Raw genomic sequence first — 22974 nt, 5'->3', positions numbered from 1 at the left:
GAGCGTTACGGGCAAGGGGGGGGTGGTGGTGGAGGAGCGAGGCAGAGATCAAAGGGAAAACAAAGGGGCTCTTAATCAGTGGTTCTATGCCAGTGTAGAAGGGAGAGAGGGCATAGAGAGCCAGGCTTGAGCAGGCCCAATGTGTGCCCCCCTCCCTCTCTCAGGGTCTGGGATGAGGGCAGTAACCCACACCGATACTATACTTATCCTGGCTGATTGTTTTTGTGTTTTAACTTTAATCTCACCGTTGGCCCCAGCTGGCACTGGTTAGAGCTCTCACGTCAGACTCCCACTTCCCCCTCCATGCGTGTGCACACACACACGATAGACACACAGACAAAGCAAAAGCAGACATGAGCACACACTCTCTCTCTCTCTGTCTGTGCTTCATCTCTAATCAGGCCTCATTACACAGAATGTCTGCTACAGTACTACAATCACTTCTCTCAGCTCCCCCCCCCTTACTCTCCAATGTGCTTTATCTGTCACTGCCCTAATATAGCCGTGTGTCAGATTAGAGGGCTATGATGTCACCAAGGTCCCCCTTTGCTGTCATCCATATATCCTGGTGTGTGTGGGCGTGTCATCACCCTCTGTCACCAGCTGTCTATGGCACCGACCACCATCAACACATATACTGTCACTGCATACATGTGGGCACCTGGGGTGTACCGGTACACAGGAGACATGGTTGTGTACGTGCCAACAAAGAGCAACAGAGAGATGTCATTGTAGGCTCCAAATCATTGTGTGGAAGGGATGATGAACATGTACATCACCTCAACCTTGAGCTCCATAATGTGGCGACTGTGATAGTAGGTCCACAGGTGTGTCGGTTGAACATAACCATGACCATTCCACATGTGGTTCACCCTCATTAGGGCACCAACAAAACACTAACAGGGTCACTTTGAATAAGCAGCTAATCAAGACTAAGGGCAGACCAGCTTCAGATCGGCCTCCCCCCACATCTATGACCAGATCCTCACATACAACTGCTAAGGTGCTAAGGCCTTGCATGGGAGATTCAGACATTTAGCTAGCAGCGCTTTCACACAGCTCACGCTAATGAAGCTTACGGCAGTTTAAAGTCTCCAACCTGGAGGAGAAGTCTTTCTACTAGAAGGCAGGACTGCTGTTATAGTCAGCCTACTCTGTTATATACTGCAACCCACATGCCTCAGGCGGAGACAGCTCTTTCCAAAGGGGCACAACCTTTCTGTTCCAAAGGGACATCGTTTAGGCACTTCTACACATGGAAGTGCTCCGCAAAGCAAAGGCAGATGTGGGACAATGGAGACCGAGAGGAATGGGGACAGGTTCAGAGTAAATGTGCAGGGCAAACGCAAACCAACCGAGCTCCCCCGGCGATGGCGTGCAAGGTACGCCAACCGGGCACTAGACGCCATCACCCCTCGTTCCTATTGGCTGGCAGAGGATGACAGCGTCGGTGTGAGCCAGGGGTCTGGAGAGCAGACAGGGGTCCGGACAGCAGACAGACAGAGGTCAAGAGGAATGTGTGGAGCAACATGTTTTCTGGATAAAGACACAGAGAAAGCCCTGCAGAATAGCACTCTGTAGTACAGAAGAGAGTCCAGAGGCTGTATCCAGTCTCTTACAAGAGCATCCATTTCAATAAGATTGCCATTATATACACTTTAATGGATTATATCAATGTAGCACAATTTTGCTACCTTCTACAGTAAGAGGAGCTTATAGAAATAAGTTGTTGAATCAGTTCAAAAGGACAGCTTTTGACTGAGGATTTGACCCCGGTAACAAGAGTTTCTTTTTCCTTATTCTTCGGAATGCTTTGCCTGTTAGACTATGAATAGGTGAATCGTTTCACAAATCACCAAAAATAGCAACATGGAACTACCCTTGAGAGTAAGTTTCTTCACATGAGAAAAAGCACCATGGTTCACAAATGTTCATCTAAACTCCAGCCTTTGGCTGATATTTTTCAAACCAGAACTAACAAAGTACTGAATAGTAGATGGACATTAAGCAAGCGTCCCTGTCATAACCCTCTTAGATACTTGAGATGTCTGTTTACGGATAGAGAAAGCTCTTAGGATCTCAGGTAAAATTGGACAACAAGCTGCTTTCTCAGACACAGGGAGGAGGATGGATACTGCTACTTATTACCTTGCCATTTATTAATTCACCAACTAATTTACTAATTGTAAGAGCAGCCTACACTAATTATTGAATTAGTTTATTCCAGTCCATTAGCTTGTTTGTTGTAACAGGTTATATCTAATTCCAGGAGGCTGAAATATAGCCTGAGTGGTGGGGTGGCAGGACTTGCGAGAAATTAGCGTACTTGGTGGACAAAGAGGAGCGTGGATCATAACAGGAAGGACAAATGATGTAGGGTCATAATATCGGTTCATCCCGAGGGAGTGTGTGTGTGTCTATGTGTGTGTGCTGGAGGGTCGGGGGTTGGGTGGATGAACATGAGCTCCTGAGCATAAACAGTCACTGCAGGACAGAAAGGTATTTTATGCTGCCAAGTTATTGGATGTAGTTGTTTTAATGTGGCCATTCAGGCTAATTACTGTTGCGCTTTCATCTTGGAGATAGTAGGCTATGGGAACACTAAAGACCCTGTTATGAATGCCGATAATGACGGCTAATTATTCTTTGCATTCAGGCTGGATCAAATTGGTTCCCTTGCTAACTTCCCTTCTGTGTTTACACCCTATTCACTTCCTTTCAGCCCCCATCTCTCTTTCCCCGTTCCTCCTCCTCCCTCCATCTGATCCTCTACCTCTCCTCACGTCTCACCCTCCATCCTCCTGTCCCCCTCTCCTACCTCCCTCTTCCCATCCTCCATCCCTCCGCATTCTATTTTTACAGTATACTCCCCTCTTTCTCTCAGTCCCTCTGCTCCTCTCCTCCTCCTGTTTTAACCCCCTCCTCCTTCCCACCCCCCCGTCCTCGTTCCCCTCCCTCTTCTCTATCTCCCGTGTTCCTGGAAAGAGATGTGTCGAGGCATGCGCGCACACACACAGATCTGATCTCTGTAGAGGCGACTGGGCCAGCTGTGAGCACAGAGGGAACACTATTCCAACCGCATCGCCTCGCAATCTGTCCATTATGTTCTCCATCTCTTATTCATATCGACATCTTTTATTGATACACACCCCTTATATACGTGTGTCTGTGTGCGTGTGTGAGAGTGAGACAGAAAGAGAGAGATAAATAATAATTGATCTATGTGTGTGTGAGTTAGAGAATATATCATCACTGAAAATAATACACATATTTCCAGCGATAGTATACGTGTTTGCATGTGGCAGTTTAAGCGTTGTGCTTCATATCCAGCACGGGAAGATGGATTGAATGTAACTCCTGTATTATTAATTTAGTCAAGGGCAATGTAAACACACAAGGGCCCGGGTTAAGGGCTAATGTTCCTGACTGGTATTGGGGCTGGCTGTGTAAAGAGAGGTGGAACATGAAGACGCTGGGCCACAACTTCATTTCAGGAGCGTTCATAGGCCTCCTGGTCCTTCTTAAAGGCTGCTTCCATCGTCTTGTCTAGACAACCCAAAACAGACCAGGAACATCGTACACACACATTTTTCAAAAGTGCTTTTCCCACTCTACCCCACCCCCCCCCCATCCCAGCCTCCAGTCGCCCTACTTCCCCCCCTCTCTCTTTCTCTCTCCTATGCCCTCTTCTTCCATCTCTCGCCCTCCTTTTCTGCAAACTCTCACAAGCCTATGTGTCTCTCCCTTGAGCGAGCTGTTAAGTGCAGGCTCCAAAAAAAGTCCACAAAAAGCCCATTTGCGGTAGGCCGAGCCCGCCGCGCCCGCTCGCCTGCCTGTGCACACACACACACACACACACTTTCTTTCACACTCTCCTTCACGCTCCCCTCTGGGTGAGCGAGCGGGGCAGAGTGGCAGAGAGGGGCGAAGGCCGGGATAAATGATACAATGACATCCATGCCTGACGTGTCGGGGGAGGAGAGGAGACGGAGAAGAGACAGAGGAGAGAGAGAGAGGAGGAGGAGGGGGAGGGGAGGCGAGAGAGGCCGTGGTGGCTTTGAATACAGGAATGATTCCTCATAGTCTCACACTGTCGCGGCGCATTACACTCAAGCTCCAGGCTGGCTCGAGATGGAGGGAGAAAGAGAGAGCGAGAGAGCGGCCAGTGAATGAAGGAGTGCTGGGGGGCAGATATAATGACTGTACTCCTCTTTCACACTCCTCCTCCATCTCTTCTCTAGGCACCATACTCTTCAGCCTCCAATACTGTCACATCCCCCCTTTCTTGTCTCTCACAGCGCTCCCTTCTTCTTTCTCTTCTCCTTGTCGGAGCTTTTACCGAGTGTCTCTCAGGCGGAGAGTGCACTCGTCTCTCCCCCTCCCTCTCTCCCTCTCCCTCTCCCCCTCCCTCCCTCTCTCCCTCTCTCTCTCTCTCTCTCTCTCTCTCCCTCTCTCTCTCTCTCCCCTCTCTCTCTCTCTCTCTCTCTCCGTGTGTGTGTTAAAGTGGCGGAACAGGGGCCTAAGGGGATGTGACAAAGTGATCAACTAATATTTTTCAGTGAAGAATCCCAGTGATGTGATGGGGTGAGTTAAGGTGGGTGTGTATGTGTGTCTGTGATACGGAAGCCCCACACACTGACGCCATACAGTACACAACGGGGGAGAGGACACACTGATGGAAAACGTCACACAATCCAGCCAGGCTTAAACTTGAGACGACTGATGTAAAAACACTTGACTAGCCCCCCGACATCCCTTCTCACTGACTCACGTAGGCAAAACAAAAGCCAGGAAGAAAGATCCGGCAACATGGTGGGTATGTGTGTTTACCCTAGAGCATTACCTCATGCATGTCCGCCCTCCAAATCCATCACTTATACTGCATAGACAAGCAGAATAACATGTTTTAGTCATTCTCATATGTTCTAATGTGTGTGTGTGTGTGTGTTCCTAGTTCGGGACAATCCACTAGTGTTCACACACTGTACTTCACAGTGGGCAGCTTGTGGTGCATCACATGAGGATCCTGCTGTGCTCAGGATGAGAGACCCTGTAAACCACTCCTGGCTTCAGCTCTCATTCAGATACATCGCGAGAGGTTTCGAAAAATGTGTACATTGGTGTGTGTATCCCTGCATGAATGTGTTGATACGCTGCTCTGTGTCTGTGTGTGCGCATATGTATTGGAATGTGTGTGTGTGTGTGTGTACGTGTGACCAACAGCATGTGCATGTGCACGTACAGCACAGAGCCAGAGGGAGGTCCTGATTGATGGAGAAAGTGGGACCTCCAGACCCAACTCACCTCTTTGGCACGGTGGTCTCATGGTGTATCGTACGTGTTGTTGGTGTTCAGATGGATATCTGTGTGTCAAAACAAGCTCAAGTACAAAAGAGGGCAGTCAGTCAGATAATAGCTCTGGTCTGGTTGAATGGGGTCCTGGTCACATGGGCCAATTCAAACACTGGGTATAGGAGTGGTACGGGCCGGACCGGGGAAACAATCTAGGTTTCTATCCTGTGAGTGGGAGGGCGGGGGGGTCCCAGCCTCCACGCGCCTTGACGACTCAATTAATATCATTAAGGTTGTATTACAGAGCGCTTTTATGAAATGATTCTCATATGCTGCGGGCTACGGCTCTAGTAACAGTACACCCCAATCACATTAGGCTAACACGCAATGCAGTCCTTACTGTTCGAGCGCTGTAAGAATGGCTTTGAATTCAGATTGAAAAAAGCGACACATGAAGCAATGCTATGATAAGGTCAGGTGTCCTCCTGTGGTTAGCACAGTGCTGTATTTAGATACATTGATTGTTACTAGATACATATACTACAAATATACTAGTATCTACTGTATGTAGTTAACTACATAAGAGTGGCTAGTGAGGAGAATGTAGAACCCAATGCCTTTGCAAAGGCACACATGCACAAGTACATATACACACACGCACACACAGACACGCACACACACACACACAGCTCTCTGGCAGGGAGGAAATCCTCAATCCACACTAACAGATTACATCAACAGCGTGCCCTTTTTTCTGTAAGTACACACACGCAAACATAGACACACATGCACTCGCACACACAGGCCAACGCACAAAAGGCAGTGTTTTCAGTTGCACGATAACATCAGACACGAGGTGGAAGACTTCCAAAAATTACACCGACGGCCCGAGAATCAACCCACCAATAGCTATGCTTGGATGGCGAATGGCAGTTGGAGTAATTAAGTCAATCATAAGCCTATTTGGCCGGGCGTCTGACAAGTTCATAAATAATTGGGACTTCATAAGGACCTGATGTGTATACAGAGTCTACTGGTGAGTGACATACTTCCTGCTGTTTTAGAGGGTCCCACACCCACACTGAAATCTAAGCACGAAGACTCACTAACATGTCAGATGTACACACACACACACACACGTGTGTATACTGACAAACACACACACACACACACAAAATACACTGAAGAATGGCAGTACTTTCTGGACGCTGATAAGAGCACCTTAAATATTTGTGTTAAAACGGAGCCTACACATGTAAAGGGATGTTGAGTGAGCCAGTTGAGTGCAATGGCGTTTTCAGGTCATGGGCATATTGTTCCTCGTTTGCGTGAAAACATGCACCAGCATCAACAGACTGACTGGCTGTGTGTGGCCTCAGATCTCCCCTGGTCCCTCTGCTCATTCAGTGAAACACTGAAGAGCATTAGCAGTCAGAACACTGCCTCACCTAGGCCTGTGAGCTGGTGGGACATCGCTGCTTCCATACGACAGACATTGAAAGAAAACAAAAGGGCGTGTGTTTGTGTGTGCGTAAGGGTCAGTGAGTCGGACATCAGCTGGCCTACCTTGGCTTGTCTCAGCTCTGCAAGGTAACAGGGACCCAATCATCCCCATGGCTTCAATGGAATTTATGTTGGGTTGGCACCAATAAGACAAATTCAGTTTGCAACGTTATGTTACATGGCCAAATCTAATTTCAGCAGGAGTGTGTTTTAGCAGTCAGCTCATGGTCCCCTTCTCTCTCTGTCTGTCTCTCCTCCTCCCTCCCCTTCTCTCTCTCTCTCTGTCTGTCTCTCCTCCTCCCTCCCCCTTCTCTCTCTGTCTGTCTCTCCTCCTCCCTCCCCCTTCTCTCTCTGTCTGTCTCTCCTCCTCCCTCCCCCTTCTCTTTCTGTCTGTCTCTCCTCCTCCCTCCCCCTTCTCTCTCTGTCTGTCTCTACTCCTCCCTCCCCCTTCTCTCTCTGTCTGTCTCTACTCCTCCCTCCCCCTTCTCTCTCTGTCTGTCTCTCCTCCTCCCTCCCCCCTTCTCTCTCTCTCTGTCTGTCTCTCCTCCTCCCTCCCCCTTCTCTCTCTGTCTGTCTCTCCTCCTCCCTCCCCCTTCTCTCTCTCTCTGTCTGTCTGTCTCTCCTCCTCCCTCCCCCTTCTCTCTCTGTCTGTCTCTCCTCCTCCCTCCCCCTTCTCTCTCTGTCTGTCTCTCCTCCTCCCTCCCCCTTCTCTCTCTGTCTGTCTCTCCTCCTCCCTCCCTCTTCTCTCTCTGTCTGTCTCTCCTCCTCCCTCCCCCTTCTCTCTCTGTCTGTCTCTCCTCCTCCCTCCCCCTTCTCTCTCTGTCTGTCTCTCCTCCTCCCTCCCCCTTCTCTCTCTGTCTGTCTCTCATCCTCCCTCCCTCTTCTCTCTCTGTCTGTCTCTCCTCCTCCTTCCCCCTTCTCTCTCTGTCTGTCTCTCCTCCTCCCTCCCCCTTCTCTCTCTCTCTGTCTCTCCTCCTCCCTCCCTCCCTCTTCTCTCTCTGTCTGTCTCTCCTCCTCCCTCCCCCCTTCTCTCTCTCTCTGTCTGTCTCTCCTCCTCCCTCCCCCTTCTCTCTCTGTCTGTCTCTCCTCCTCCCTCCCCCTTCTCTCTCTGTCTGTCTCTCCTCCTCCCTCCCCCTTCTCTCTCCATCTCTCCATCTCTGGATCTGTGTGTCACCTGCTCCTGGCCTTGGCGACAGTAGGTCTCAGGCTGTGCGTGAGAGCTCAATCTCACTGAGTAGGGGCTTTGTTTTCAGTGTGAATGTGTGTGTATATGAGCGGTGTGTGTGTGTGTGTGTGTATAAGTGACCGAGTGTGTTGGAGGAATGTCAGGGATGGTGATTTGTTATATCATAAGGCATTCCAACTCTGCCTCAGTGTGTGTGTGTGTCTCCTGAACCTACTATTCCACCCTGGAGACATTCACACTCTCAAGGCCATCTGAAGCACAGGCACTCTCTTACCAACTCCAACACCAGCAACCATACACACACACACGTGCACACACACTCTTTCTTCACCCAACGTCCGGCACATTCACATAAACACACACATATTTCCAATGGATTACACTCTCCTGGTCCCAATTAGATTAGCCTCCATTACCTCCCTGTTACTCCCTTCTTAAGTCTGGTGCCAGAGGGACACAAAGCCACAGTCAGTCCAGGATGGATGAGCATGTCTGAGGGCAGGCTCCGGTCCCCCCTCCCCCCCTCCTCCGGACACACACACACAGTGACCGAGTGGCCCCTGTTTCTTGCTGTGGAAAGGGTTAAGCTAGTGTCTTGTGTGGGATGGGAGAGCCAGAGGCGGAGAGGGGGGGTGGGGGTGGGGGGGGTGGGCTCAGTGTAATGTGATCAGTAATGAATTTTGCGTTGCATTAGGGGCCGTGGCGATGGAGGAACAAGCGCAGACTACAAGTGTCCAGGAGTCTGCCCTAATCTAATGACGGGCCGGGAGAGAGACAGGGCCAATTACTGAGACGGAGAAGGAGTTGGAAAGAGAGGGAGAGGCGGAGAGAAAGAGGGAATTCTACAGCAGAGGGGACAGTAAATGAATAGGTTCAAATGTGGTTAGGCCCTAATAGCTGCGACGCAAGAGAGCATGTGTGCTGGAGAGGACGACGGAGGGGAAGGAGAAGCACGCCAGCGAGACAGTAGGCTGCAGGGGCGTCTGTGGTGGACATGGGGCAGCTCACAGAATGCGCATGGGGGGAGAAAGTCAATGCTAAACACATTTTGGCCTTGTGACCCTCGGGTCGTTCCCTATGGCAGCCTTCTCACACATGCCCTCCATGTTGCCCCCCCCCCCCCCCCCGCCTTCATGTTCACTTAAGGACAAGACGAGAGGGTTGCCGCTTTCCTAAATTAATTTAACATTCGGACTGTCAGAAAGGATGACAGGCGCAAACACACTCTCGCCCGGGCGTGCGATCACACAACGCACACACAATTGTGTATTCCACCAGTTCATGGACACAAAGTGTGCATCTTCATGAGCAGTGTGCAAGAAATGCCCCTGGCTCTCTTTTAGGGTATGACTGACTGCCACACACAATAAGGCACTTCCGTTAGTGTGTACGTGTGTGTGGTTTTACACGCTATCTCATTTGTTTACTCATAACCACTTGGCCTATATGTATTAAGATGTTAATACATGGGGTATGTGTGTGCATGCGTGTCACCAACCTGTAGCAGAGCCCAGTATTTCTCTGGACGGTGACTCGGACATGGCGTCGGCGAGGCGTTCCCGAAGCCCCTCCTCCGTGGTGTCCACGGAGCTCATGTGACGCAGCCCAAAGCTCTCGGGCCAGCTGCCGCACACCTCCAGCAGGGTCACGCTGCGGTCAAACGCTCCTGGAACACACACATGCCACCCATCCCCGTTAAGTATGAAGAGCTTCCAGTCCAAACCGAGTACAGAGTCGAAAACAATGGATCTGCTTCGCGGCCAAAACCACGGTACGTTGGAATATTCGTCCCGTCAAAGCCAAAACGAGGTTGGAAGTTGAGGACACTTAGTTCAGAATCCGCTCTGTGGCCCAAAACGTTTCATCAACCTGACACACTCTCAGTACAGAGGAACAACACGACGAGGAGAACCAACCGCGGTTGAGTTGCGGCCTATTTTAACACGGACCCAATTAGATACAGGCCCGCTCTCCAGACCTGACCACACTCTGAACAAGCTGGACCGTCCACAAGTTCCCACAAGCTAAATGCAGACATGACCATGCAGACAGCAGACGGTCAGGCCCGGCCTCCAGTCACACCTCGAGCTCCTCTTGATTTGTTTACTGCTGGAGCAAACTGTTCTTAGGGAGCCTCGCTGTCTCCCAAAGCTGTCTCTGTCTTTACCGCCCGGGGGCTGGAGACAGCTCAGTCTCTGCCTCTCTGGGAGGTGATAAATCTGAAAATCAGGCGACTAAGTGTCTAAGCACTGATGTACCCTTAGCTGAACTAATGACGGGCTCCTCTTCACTAGAAATGCATGGCTGTAAATAGCGCCTGGAGTTTCTACAGCCTGCAGGCCCTCATGGTTAATTTACGTGGTCGCCGCGGTAACATTTATGTTGCATTAATTTGTTGTTGGTACAAAAAAACAGTATTATTGAGTAACAGTTTGGAAAATTATACAGTATTATACACCGAATTGCACTGCCCCAAAAATACACCTCAAAAGGTATACCTAGAATCACCTATCCTTATGTACTTAGATGGAAGTCCCTCGCTGAAGAGAATAAATAGTGTGTTGCGTAGTAGTCAGAGGGGGACTGTGTTTAGCGGTCTGTGTTCACAGAGCTGTCACTTAGTGCCGTTCATCTTGTCCACCACAGCAGAGCTCTTTGCACAAGGCTGTAGAACATACAAAATGGTACTCTGGCTTCAGTCAGGTACCAACACACACACAGGCGCACGCACACCCACACACACAGGCCCACAGAGAGGCACGCACGCACACACACACAGACAGGCACGCACACACACACACACAGACAGGCACGCACACACACACACACACACAGACAGGCACGCACACACACACACAGACAGGCACGCACGCACACACACACACACACAGACAGGCACGCACGCACACACACACACAGACAGGCACGCACACACGCACACACACACACACACACACACACACAGATAAACAGTATGAGTGTTTCTCCGAGCAGGCAAAGAGCCCGGTGCTTTTTAGGATACCACAGGGTATATACTCTATCAGCTGAACACACAGCCTTGCAGACAGAGTGGAGCACATCAAAGGAGAGCTCCTCTCTTCCCCCAAAGTTACACGCTGAACAGCATCTGCACTGATAAACAGAGCGGAAGAAGAGAGGAAGAGAGTGAGAGTGAAAGCCACAGAGATAGAAAGGGTGAGGAAGGGAAGGAGGGAGAGAGAAGGAGACGGAGAGATAGGGTCGTGAGATTGAGGGACAGGCGTCCTGTGCTGTACACATTGATACGTGCCTCAGTCCTTTATCTAGACTAGTAGTAGAACCTTCCTAGTTCCAAACGGGGTTATCAGCACAACCCTGGTACCCTTTGATCTGGAAGGTTCAGTGGCTATCTTGGCCCGTGTGTGTGTGTGTTCCAGGCCTGGGTTGTCTCAGCCACACTCTGACCCACTGACAGGTGCTAATGCCGAGGCCAGAGTGTGCACGGGCTGCCCCTGGTCTCCATGATAGCATGACAAACACACACACGCGCACACACACACACACACAAACAAGAACGGCTGATAACTTCTCAGCGTTTTATGGAGGAGGCTGTGTGCCCCCCCCACACACACACACACTCCCCTTAAGCCAGCAGGCCCACCTTCAAAGGGCCAAGAGCCTGCAGGGTGTTTGAGCATGTGTGTGTGTGCGTGTGTAGGTGTGTGTGTGTGTGTATGTGTGTGTGTGTGTGTGTGTTGGTGAGAGACACAGAATGCCTTGTGTGCTGTCAGGCCATAAACCTCTCTGAGGTGACATGATGTTGGGATGTTATTATTTTATTTCCAAGGTTGTTGGATTGAGTGTAGAGAACAGTGTACACCACAACTGACTTGACTGATTAAATGTTTTGGGATTTTTTGGGAGAGTTCTCATAAAACCAGTGGTGTGTGACGGTTTGTGTATGAGGTTTTACAGTGAAGTACATTTGTTTACATGGAACCACTTGCCCTATATGTATTAATCTGTCGAATAAGGGTTGAATAGTTTGTTTGTTTGTTTGTGTGTGTCTATAATAATCCCAGCAGCAGGGCTTGTGTGATTACGAGTGTATACGTTAGTGTTATTTAACAGTTGGGAGAGTCGTAACCTGGCAGGTCTGTGTGTGTGTGTGTGGGGGGATGGTGGGGTGTTGTAACAACGAGGCCTGACCTAGCGTGTTTAACTTCTAATCTGAAACCTTGTAGCTGAGCAAAGAACATACCAACAAAAATCACTCAACTCTTCAAAAACGCTCGCTCACAGACTAATACAGGAGCATTGTCTATATAAGGGAAAACCACTGGCTTCAATGTCAAGCTGGAGTCATCTCCACCACAGCAAACAGCCTCATCATCTCATCTCCCCGGCTCCAGGAGCGCAGGCGAGGTGAGAGGCAACATGGAGACCTGCTCACACCTGTCATCTCCACTAACATCAACTGAGAAGAAGAGATGGAGTCGAGGAGGAGAAGGAACTAAGAAAAGAAGGAGGTGAGAAGAATGGCCCTACTTGACAGTTGAGGTGCCCCCAGGGAGTGGGGTGACACGGACAGTGTGGTTGTGTGTGTGTGGTTGTGTGTGTATGCCATACACGGATGTCAAGGTTGAGCTGATTCCCGCTCTTTCTCCTGTCCTCCCTAGTAATGCCCTCACCCTCCATCTCACCCGTCCTTCCAGCACTCTGACGGGGCCCTCTCCTTCTGCCTCCCCCGTCACTGCAGCTGTCACTATGATGACGGCCTTACAAAATCACACCCAGTCCTCTGTGAGGAAGACATGGTAAGATTACCTCAACCCACATAGCTCTCTCTCTTCTAAAAATGTGACAAGCAGGCCAAAAAGAGTTTTAGCTCATGAGGGTGAGGGACAGCGAAATTAAATAAAAATCAAGAAACACGCTTTGGGTGTTTTTTTTTCATCATGGTAAAACCCTGATGGATTAGTTATTCCCCAGCTGTTGGCCTCCTACTTATCTCTCCCACCAGTGCTAGTTTCCTTGAAGATTTAATCAATGTGTGTGTGTGTGTGTGTGTGCGTGTGTGTGTGTATGTGTGTGCATGCGTGCAAGTGTGTGTTCACCTTTACAACGAGGGCTCAGGAGGGCACAGCTGGGCACGCATGCACACACACCAGCCAAACACACACACTGTACACCGGACAAGCACGCCAAGCTTGGGATAAATGCCGTGGTCTCTGAGCTACCTGGTGGTTGACGACACTAACGATGGCGGCAAGCTTCGCTGGCGCTAATTCAATTAACCTTTACTGCGACGGGGGGCTAGGATTCAGGTTGAGCTAATGGTGGTTTACTGCACCTTAATGGAGGTCGGTGGTTTTGTGGCTGTGAGGTCATTTGGGTTGGGAAAACAGACACCTTCTGCTTTGGGATGCGTCTCTGTGTAAATTAGCGATGCTACTCTAAAAACAACCCCCAAAGTTGTCACGTCATTGCAGAAACAAGCTTTTTCCACAAAAGCCAGTCTCATATTGGTTTACAGGACCGTTTAATAGTTAAACATTAAGAGTGTGGTCTGTGCCATTTCCACTGTGTCTCGTTGCGTATGAATAAGGTTTTGGCCCTGAATGGAACATTTGTCAGTCTTCCCGACTAGAGTGGTTAGGCAAGGTTCGCTAGGCAAGCTTGTGCATTTGTTGGTTTGAGGAATGGATTAAAAAGAGTGTGTATTGCTGTCTAGGACAGGGGCGAGCTGGGGTGGGAGGTGGCAGACTTGGCTGAAGGCTGGTCTCAGTGCACATACAGACACACATACAGACACACATACAGACACACATACAGACACACATACAGACACACATACAGACACACATACAGACACACATACAGACACACATACAGACACACATACAGACACACATACAGACACACATACAGACACACATACAGACACACATACAGACGACACACATACAGACACACATACAGACACACATACAGACACACATACAGACACGCAGAGCTTTCATTTCCTCTCTCTAGGCCCCTCGGCACCTTCATCTCAGTCGCTCATACATAAAAAAAGATCTGTATATTCTGTGTGTGTACAGACACAAAAGGCGTCGGAACACTCTCTCCGCACACACACAATCTCCCGTATTGAGCTCACAAAACAATCTAGAATCACACAGACACACACCATTGGCCTGTGCTATGAACCCAGAGTGATATCCCCTGTGTGTGTGTGTGTGTGTGTGTGTTAGAGAGAGTGTTTGTGTGTGGCCACTGAAACACTGTGTGTGCGTTGTGTGTATGAGAGAGAGAGTGCTGCCGGTGTAGTTGGGAGCAGGCGGTGTGAGTGTTAATGGAGCTGTAAGCTCCCTGGATTAACGCCTGGTGATAGGTAGCTCAGGGGAAGTGTGTCAGCTCCTTCATGGTAAAACCCTTCCTTTCATTACATTAGACCCTGCTTTTAAATCATTTACTCCCCTTCCCACCCTCTCCTGGGTCTGGCCATGAGTGTTGGTCATCCCAGTCAATACCAGGGGCCTGCCCTGGGCGGTTTAGTCACCGCCAACGTGTGTTCTGTCTCACTCACACACGCACACGCACACACACACACACACACACACTCAGAGAAAGACGCACAAACACACTCGCACACCCAGAGAAAGACAGACGCACTCCACCTCACTTTTCACCCTGCACTTAAAAGCTTGTTCCAGAAGCGTCGGGGAAGAAAACAGTGAAGACTCGTCTTAAAGCCTCCATAGGAGGAGTGAGATTGTCTCTTTGGGCCTGTGTGTGGCACGCCTGCTCCCCTTCATTGGCAAAGAAACACGGCCTAGAGAGACGAACACAGACGCCAGCGCACGCACACACACACACACACACACACACACACACACACACACACACAGGCCTACACGCACACACACACACACACACACAGGCCTACACGCACACACACTTTCAGATAAATACATGGTACTCTCTATTTCACCTAAGCTAATACAAGCTAACTTAACATTCTTTCCCAAGGTAGCTAGAGAGCCTGGGAAACATTTGCAACAGATTTGCAATCGATTCCATTTAATGTACAGAGAAGTACAGGTGAGCTGACGTAGAGAAAAGCTGGTGAAAACACTGAGATCAAAGCAGGGATGGGAAACCAGTTTGCCCACAACATAGCCAATACAGGGGGGAGGGAACATGACAAGGCCATTGAGATCTAACAGATAATCAGGATGTGTGTGCGTGTGTGTGTGTGCGTTCAGAGTGATGACTCAACCTACTTCCTTTGTAATCAAGAGGCAGGAACCTTTATTACTACTAAGTGCAGAGATGCTGAGAGGGTTGAACAGATTGTGGCATGGAATAATTAACTATTGTTTGTGTGTGTGTGTGTGTTTGTGTGTGCGTGTGGCCGTGCTATATTGTCATGTGCTGACATATGGGTCATGTGCTTGCGTGCCACGACCCTGAGCCAGAGGACTACACATCCATGTTCTGTGTTTGGACACGGACTGTTTAAACATACAAGGCACAGGTTGTGCTCTGAACGTGTGTGTGTGTGTGTGTGTGTGAGTTTGTGTCAGATGAGTTTGTGTATTCCTGAGCTTCTATTATGCAGGCTTGCCAGATTGAGTGGTGTGTACACACACTCACACAGACACACACACACTCACACACTCACTCACAGTTATGCGGGCACCTGAAAGGAGCCAGATTGGTTATTGAGAGTCCTTGTGCGCAAACATGCGTACACACACACGCATGCACAGATAAAACAGAGAAGCACAATCAAAGGAGAAAGTGGTCTGGTGTGGAGGGGACAACATGAGAAACAACAACATGATGGCAGACATAACCATCCCCTCCCTGTCCCCCATGTAGCATGTGTATAATACAGGATCCTGGAGTGTATATTTGCGGTGGTACAAGGTGCTAGGATCAGTTAGCCTAGCCCAGATCTTAGGTAGGCAGGGAGGACGAAGAGGCGCCTGTAAGAGTCCACTCTCCAAGACAGACAGTTGGGGAGGGTGGGACGCACAAGGGAGAAAGGAAATGAGTGTGGCCGTGCGAGGGGACATTTCTGTTTCTCCCTCCCTTCTCGTTTTCATGTTGCCTCTTTCTTTCCTGGGGGCCTCAGGGCAGTCATAAACGGGTGAAGGGGGCACCCTGGTCATGATTAGAGGGGAGCGCTACGTTTGACACGGAGCAGACCACGAAAGAGTGTGTTTGCTGACAAATGGCGAGTCCTCTGACAGCTAGGGCATGTGTGCGTGTGTGTGTATGCTCCTATGGTCTAGTACTCTGAGGGTCATGCACAGGGTAAAAGAACCACGCCTCAACGCACCCCCAAATACTGGGAAAGAAGTGCCAAGTCTTTGAAGGGTTTCTCAAGTCATTTATAGAAACTTCTGTGTGTGTGTGTGTGTGTTGACCATACGAGCCAGGAATCATCACAGCTCATTTATTTCTTAGCCAACTCTAGTTTGGGGCCACTTGGTTGACCAAAGCAGCAAGGTGCACCAAAACAGTGTACCCCAGGATAGATCAGAGCCCAGCAACAGGGCTGTACTTCAGCTTTCACACTTCACGGTAAGTTAAGTTGGGAGGACAGCTAAATTGATTTGAGGGTGGGTTGTGTCAATGTGTGGGTGTGTGTGTGTGTGGGGGGGAGGGGGATAAGGTGATGATGATGCGGTGAAGGTCACCATGGTGATACGTTTCACAGTGACCTGCAGACAACATGTTTACAATAGAATGCACACACACGTGTGTGTGTGTGTGAGGTCCCAAGGTCCGGCCTGTTTCTCAGTAGTGTTTGTGAACTGTGTAAGTTCTGAGAGCACAGTTTCCCATCAGGTATTGAACCTTTACTTAATCCAAAACACCCAACACGGTGGGCCTCTGCAACAACACTCAACCTCGACCCATAGACTAGAATAACACACTTCACTTGCGGCACAAGAACTAGGAAGTCCTACGAACCATGTACCGCACAATATACTAATACACAGAGTATTAGTGAATGCTCCATTCAAACTTCAGGCAACAAACAAAGCGAGACTTTTCCTTCCAAATCTCAATTGGACAGAAAGAAAGAACACATGGGAAAGAAATATAGATTAGTTCGGCTCGAAAGCCCACGGAACAACTGGAGGACACCAACTGAATGGTTACGGTAACATCCTTGGATCCACTCTCCTCTTTTTCAGGATCTTTTTTCTTTGAACCCGTTTTTCATACCCTCCATCCCCTAATCATAATTCTCTCTCTCTCTCTCTCTCTCTCTCTCTCTCTTTCTCTCACTCTCTCTCTCCATCCTTCTTGCTCTCTCTGTCCTTGTCCAGTACTTAGTCCACATGGTACAAAGTCCAAACCCGTGATTCTGGTGACTGTTGGTCTAACACACTGCTAATAAACACCGTGTGGACTATGTAAATTTCTGTTGATTTATATCAACAGAAAACAGCCACGGGAAGTCGTCCAAGACCCAGAGAAGTGTTTGTGTGGATGGGTTTAAGCTAACTGTGTTAAATCTGGTCTCATCTCTGCCACTGGCATGGAGAGAAAAATAGGGTGGTGGTGGTTGGGGGGAGGGGAGAAAGTAAGTGAAAGTGAGAGGGGGAGAGAGAGAGTGCCAGAGAGTGCCAAAAAGAGAGAGTGCCAGAGAGAGTGAGGGAGAGAGTGCGAGAATGAGAGCGAGAGAGGAAGAGAGAGAGAGCGAGGAAGAGAGAGAGAGCAAGAGAGAGAGCAAGAGAGAGAGAGAGAGAGAGCAAGAGAGAGAACAAAACAAGAGAGAGAGAGAGCGAGAGGGAGAGACACAGAGAGAGAGAGAGAGAGAGAGAGAGAGAGAGAGAGAGAGAGAGAGAGAGAGAGAGAGAGAGAGAGAGAGAGAGAGAGAGAGAGAGAGAACTGTGCAACCAGAGGCCTCAGCTGGCGGACAGGGTAGAGGAGGGGTGAGGTCCACACAGACACACACACACAGACACACACACACACAAACACAGAGTGGTGCAGGGGTCCTGGCCCTGTCAGACAGAGTTATCCATCAGCTGGGTGATGGCTGCCATGGAGTAGCGCCACACAGACACACACACACAGACACACACACACACAAACACAGAGTGGTGCAGGGGTCCTGGCCCTGTCAGACAGAGTTATCCATCAGCTGGGTGATGGCTGCCATGGAGTAGCGCCACAGGAGAGAAACAGATCTGATGGATTGTAGCTGTGGCTCCACCTGACTACAGTCTGCTCTGCTCCTCACACACACACACACACACACACACACACACACACACACACACACACACACACACACACTCTGACACTTTAGTATCTACAGTTCTGAAGGTCTACCCTTTGCAAAAAAGCCTTGGAAACCGACGTGCATGCCATACATACATGCACACACAGCTACATATACATTTCTCTGTCTCGCACACTCACACACATACGCACACACCAAGCCTAACCGTGACTCCCAGAGCAACCTCTCTGATCCTAGCAGGAGCACGGTCCCCCCCCCCCCATCCCTCCACCCGCTCCCCAGGGGTCACGGCAAAGGTCACGCAAGAGGGTTCTGGGAGCCTGCTTTGCGATAGAAATCTGCACCAATCCCATTTGGTAATGACTCTCCTCCGTTGTGTCTCTAAGCTAAAGACCTCGGATTATTACAGACATGGAGAGATAGAGGGCCGGACGGAAAGAAGTGAAAGAAGGAGGGAGTGAAAGAAGAGAGGGAATGGGGGAGGATTGTCAAAAGACAGGAGAAAGGTGAGAAGGGGTGAAGGGAGAAAGTGATCAGGAGGGAGGACCAGAAAGGCAGAGAGATTCAGAGGGTCAGACACTGGAGGAAAAAGGACAGGAAGAGACAGACAGAGAGGTTACAGGAGGGCAGAAAAAAGAGAGATGGACAAAAGACTTGGCGGAGCCCACGCTGCCCTTAATGCCAGTCACCTTCCTGAGGGAAACAAGTTCTCCGTTTGAAGCCCTTGTACAGTAGGAGGATTTAAAAGGGCTTTACTTTGACAAAATGGGATGGAGCCCAAAGCCAAGGTCCACCTGGGAATAAAGCTCCTTCTCTGGCCTCATCCTTTATCTCATCCACTTGTTTTCTCCTCTCCAAAGATGCTTAGAAGGTTGCGAACCCCTCTATCAGGGACCGCTCTGGGTCCAGCCCCTGTTACCCTCCCTCTACCAACCCACCTCTGCCTGACACCAGCCTCCATCTAAGTGAACAGTCTGACACAGAGTCATCTATAGAGGAGGTCAAATGTGGAGCTTTAACTCAGAATCTTGATTATCAACTTATGTTGATAATGTGGCCAACATGGTTTCTCTTTTATTTTAATGAAATCAAAAAGAGAAAAATGTTTTCCTTGTTATTAGCATTGTGTTTCACAATCCTGCGGTTGGTCTGATGCTGGGACATCATGGAAAGCCCCTCGGTTGGGAATGTGTGTGTTAGTGTGTATGTACATGTGTGTATTAGTGTGTATGTACATGTGTGTGTGTGTGTACATGTGTGTGTATTAGTGTGTATGGACATGTGTGTGTGTTAGTGTGTGTTTATTAGTGTGTGTGTACGTGTGTGTGTGTTAGTGTATATGTACATGTGCGTTAGTGTGTAGGTACATGTGTGTGTGTTAGTGCGTGTGTGTGTCAGACGCTGGTCCAGTCAGACTGCCTCTGGCTTCCAAACAAGCCCCATAAATCCTTTCTCCATTTACCTGCAGTAAAAGTGTCAGGGGCTGCGCTTTTATTAGGCCACACACACACACGTTACAAACATCCCCAACCATTTAAGCTTCTAGGACTCCATTGCTATTGACAGACAGTGACTGGCAGAGATGTAATGATATGATACTAATGACATTAGCTGCATGGAGCCAGTCTCCCTCACTAAGTCAATGCTCTGAGTCTGCCTTGACAGCTGAAAAGGCTGAGAGAGAGGGCTTGAGGAGAGGAAGACAGGACACAAGTACACAAGGACAAACTGTGCTTCAATGATTCGCACTAATCTAGGGCAATCAGTTTCAGGTGTCAATATTAAACTTCCCAAGCACAACTGTTTTAGTATTAGGCTGAACTGTGCTCCATTTAGGCTAGATTCATACTCCTTGATTGGCCTGCATGAGGATGCACTAAAAGTGTATTCATGAATGAATGTTACACCGATTAAACAAGGAAAGGTTCAAAGTCAAACACAAAGTAAAATAACCGATATGTGACAAGATACAGTTTTTTCCAGGACCCAGTTTGTTTAAGGAGGGGTGGGGGAGGTTGCTGTCAAAGTACAAAGAGCCAAAAGACAGTAAGTACCCAGACCCCCTCCTCCTTTCAATCACACACACACACACACACACACACACACACACACACACACACACACACACACACACACACACACACACACACACACACTAAAGAGCAGGGCAGTGAGCGCTGATATGTGTGTGTGACATCTGGGAGTGTAATCAGCAGGCCTCTTTCAAGACCTGCCAAAGCAAACGCGGCAATACCAAATCCACTTTACAGATCATCGATCTAGCCCGGCCGGGTCCAACACAAACACACACACAAACACACACACTTGCACTACAAGGAAAGCAAAAATGGACTTCCGAAACTGAATGGATGTCATATCTGCTTTTGGAGTATTTTTGCACATCTGTCAACAAAACGAAAGCACCGGAAAGTTCTCTTCTCTTAAAGTCTGTAAACAAACATGCTCGCACGGAATCACATGCAAGAACGCACTAGGATAGAGTCAACTGTCCACAGGGTCCAAGAGAAGGAAGGAGGAAGTGCTGCAGGAAAAGCGTCAGGTGACAGCTGCCATGACAGAAGCTGCAGAGGAGATGAAAGCTGACTGAGGTCAGGATCACGTCGCTCTGTACTTTACCTTCAGAATGGGCCAAACACACGGGGCTCACAGGGAACTTAGGCTGAGGGGGCCGCCGGGGCCCAGGTTCCAATCCAGCCCGGGCCTTTTCCTACATGTGTTCCAGTTTCTCCCGCTGCCTATCCCGTCACTATTTCACTATCAAAGACATACAATCGAAAAAGACCCACAAATGTAAAAACTAAAAACAATTGGGCCAAGAGAGACAGCAGTATTTAGCATGTGGGTGCGCATGCGCACATGCATACAATCGTAACCATAATACATATTGTACAGAGCTAGCAGCAGACAATAGAACACACAGAAACACAAACAAATCATATCATGTTTCTGTAGCAATTTTCTGCAGGTAATTCGCAGCTAGCTGGCCTAACGTTTTCCTGGCCAGACAGAAAAACAGAAAGAAACACGAAACAAATAAACAAAGGAATATTGTTTTTGGTAGAAGCGCAGATTTTCAAAAGGCCTAGATCTGGACTTAAATGGATACAGATGAATTTGGACAGTTGGTGTAAATTTTTTTTTTTTTTTAAAGCGTCACGTCATCGATTTTCTTTGGGCAACAGAATTTTAAAACAATAAAAGCGAAGTAAAACGAACACACACACACACCGACACATGCTCGTGCACATGCACACAGCGAGTGTGTTTGTTCACGTGCATCGGATGAGATGGAGCGGAAAACGGAGATCGCTAAGGCTGATTTCAAACTTCATAGAGCAAGAGCCAAGACCGACTGAAATGCAGTTGTGGGAGCGATTGTGTGTGTCTGTGTGTTTGTTAGGTGTAAGTGTATAAACACACATCCATAGACAAGCTGCCAAGTGCAGGAGACAGCCTCCATTGAGAGGCCCAATGAGCTGTGCCTCTCTTGAGACATTCCACACACACACACACACACACACACACACGCACACACACACACACACACACACACACACACACACACACACACACACACACACACACACACACACACACACACACACACACACACACACACACATCACAATGAAATCGCTCATCCTATCTATGTCAGGGAGGGCCTGGGTCTTTCAATGTGCTGTTAAGTAATACTTATCAAATGGAAGCATTTTGGCCCAAACTCTGAAGCATCAACTAAGTCCAGGCAAGTACTGTTTACTGGTCCCGACGGAGATTAATAGACTGCTTGTGTAGTAGTTGTGGCTGCTGTCTGGTTCTGTCTGATAAGTGTGTGTGTGTTTTACACTAGCATGCTACAGCATCAGTCTTTGGCTGCAGATCTACCAGTTTCCCAAATACAGTCCCCCCATACCGACACACACACACATGCACGTGTCTGCACGCGACCAAACATGAATATTTATAGTCTAAACATCGTTGAGTGCTTAAACGTGAGGATTAGACCTCCCTTCTGCTGGAGAGAGTACAGGTCAATGAAGGACTGATGTCACATCCTCCCAGAGACAGACAGAGAGAAGACAAAGGAAGGAGAAAGAGAGAGGGGACACAGAGAGGAGTAGGCCAGACGACCAGGATGAAGTAACCATCCCCAGATGAACAGGGTGTGTGTGTGTGTCCCAAGCAGCTGCAGGAAGGATCACACTGAGAAAGAGCAGGATGCCTTGTCATGCGCCGCAGCCACAAGAGTGGGCTGGAGCGAGGGGGCTGGAGCGAGGGGGCTGGAGCGAGGGGGCTGGAGCGAGGGGGCTGGAGCGAGGGGGCTGGAGCGACAGACGGATGGAAAGAAGGAGTCTGCGGGAAGCACTCCCCCCCCCACACACACACACACACACACATCAAAGGACGTGTGGCCAGGACCAGTTCCAGAGCTGTGGCCGTGTGGGGAAAACAACAACAACAACATCACACACACACACACACACACACTCACACACACACACACAGACACACACATTCACTCACACACACACACAAAACATACAAAGCCCACATAATGGGCCGTTTCAGCACCAGGACCACAGCTAATACAGTAAATGACAGGGCAGGGCTGGGAGACAGCCCAAGCTAAATGTGACAGTGATTCTCTGTGGGTGTGTATGTCTTAGTATGTGTGTTTGCAAATGACTGTGTGTCTTTTTGTGAGCATGTATGGAAA

The 22974-nt window shown here is 49.1% G+C and overlaps 1 protein-coding gene across 1 annotated transcript in view; it reads right to left on the bottom strand.

The window, feature by feature from the left end:
• bcas3 (BCAS3 microtubule associated cell migration factor) overlaps nt 1-22974 on the bottom strand; it is a 196725-nt gene that overhangs the window by 4506 nt on the left and 169245 nt on the right. The window contains exon 24 of the mRNA XM_062473142.1: nt 9480-9647. Coding sequence (XP_062329126.1) covers nt 9480-9647 — 168 coding nt within the window. The remainder of the gene's footprint in view (nt 1-9479; nt 9648-22974) is intronic.

The sequence above is a fragment of the Osmerus eperlanus genome, chromosome 11 (assembly GCF_963692335.1).
Source record: "Osmerus eperlanus chromosome 11, fOsmEpe2.1, whole genome shotgun sequence".
In the NCBI taxonomy this organism is placed as follows: Eukaryota; Metazoa; Chordata; class Actinopteri; order Osmeriformes; family Osmeridae; genus Osmerus; species Osmerus eperlanus.
The sequence above is the reverse complement of the archived record's forward strand: the minus strand, read 5'-3'. Positions and strand labels throughout refer to the sequence as shown.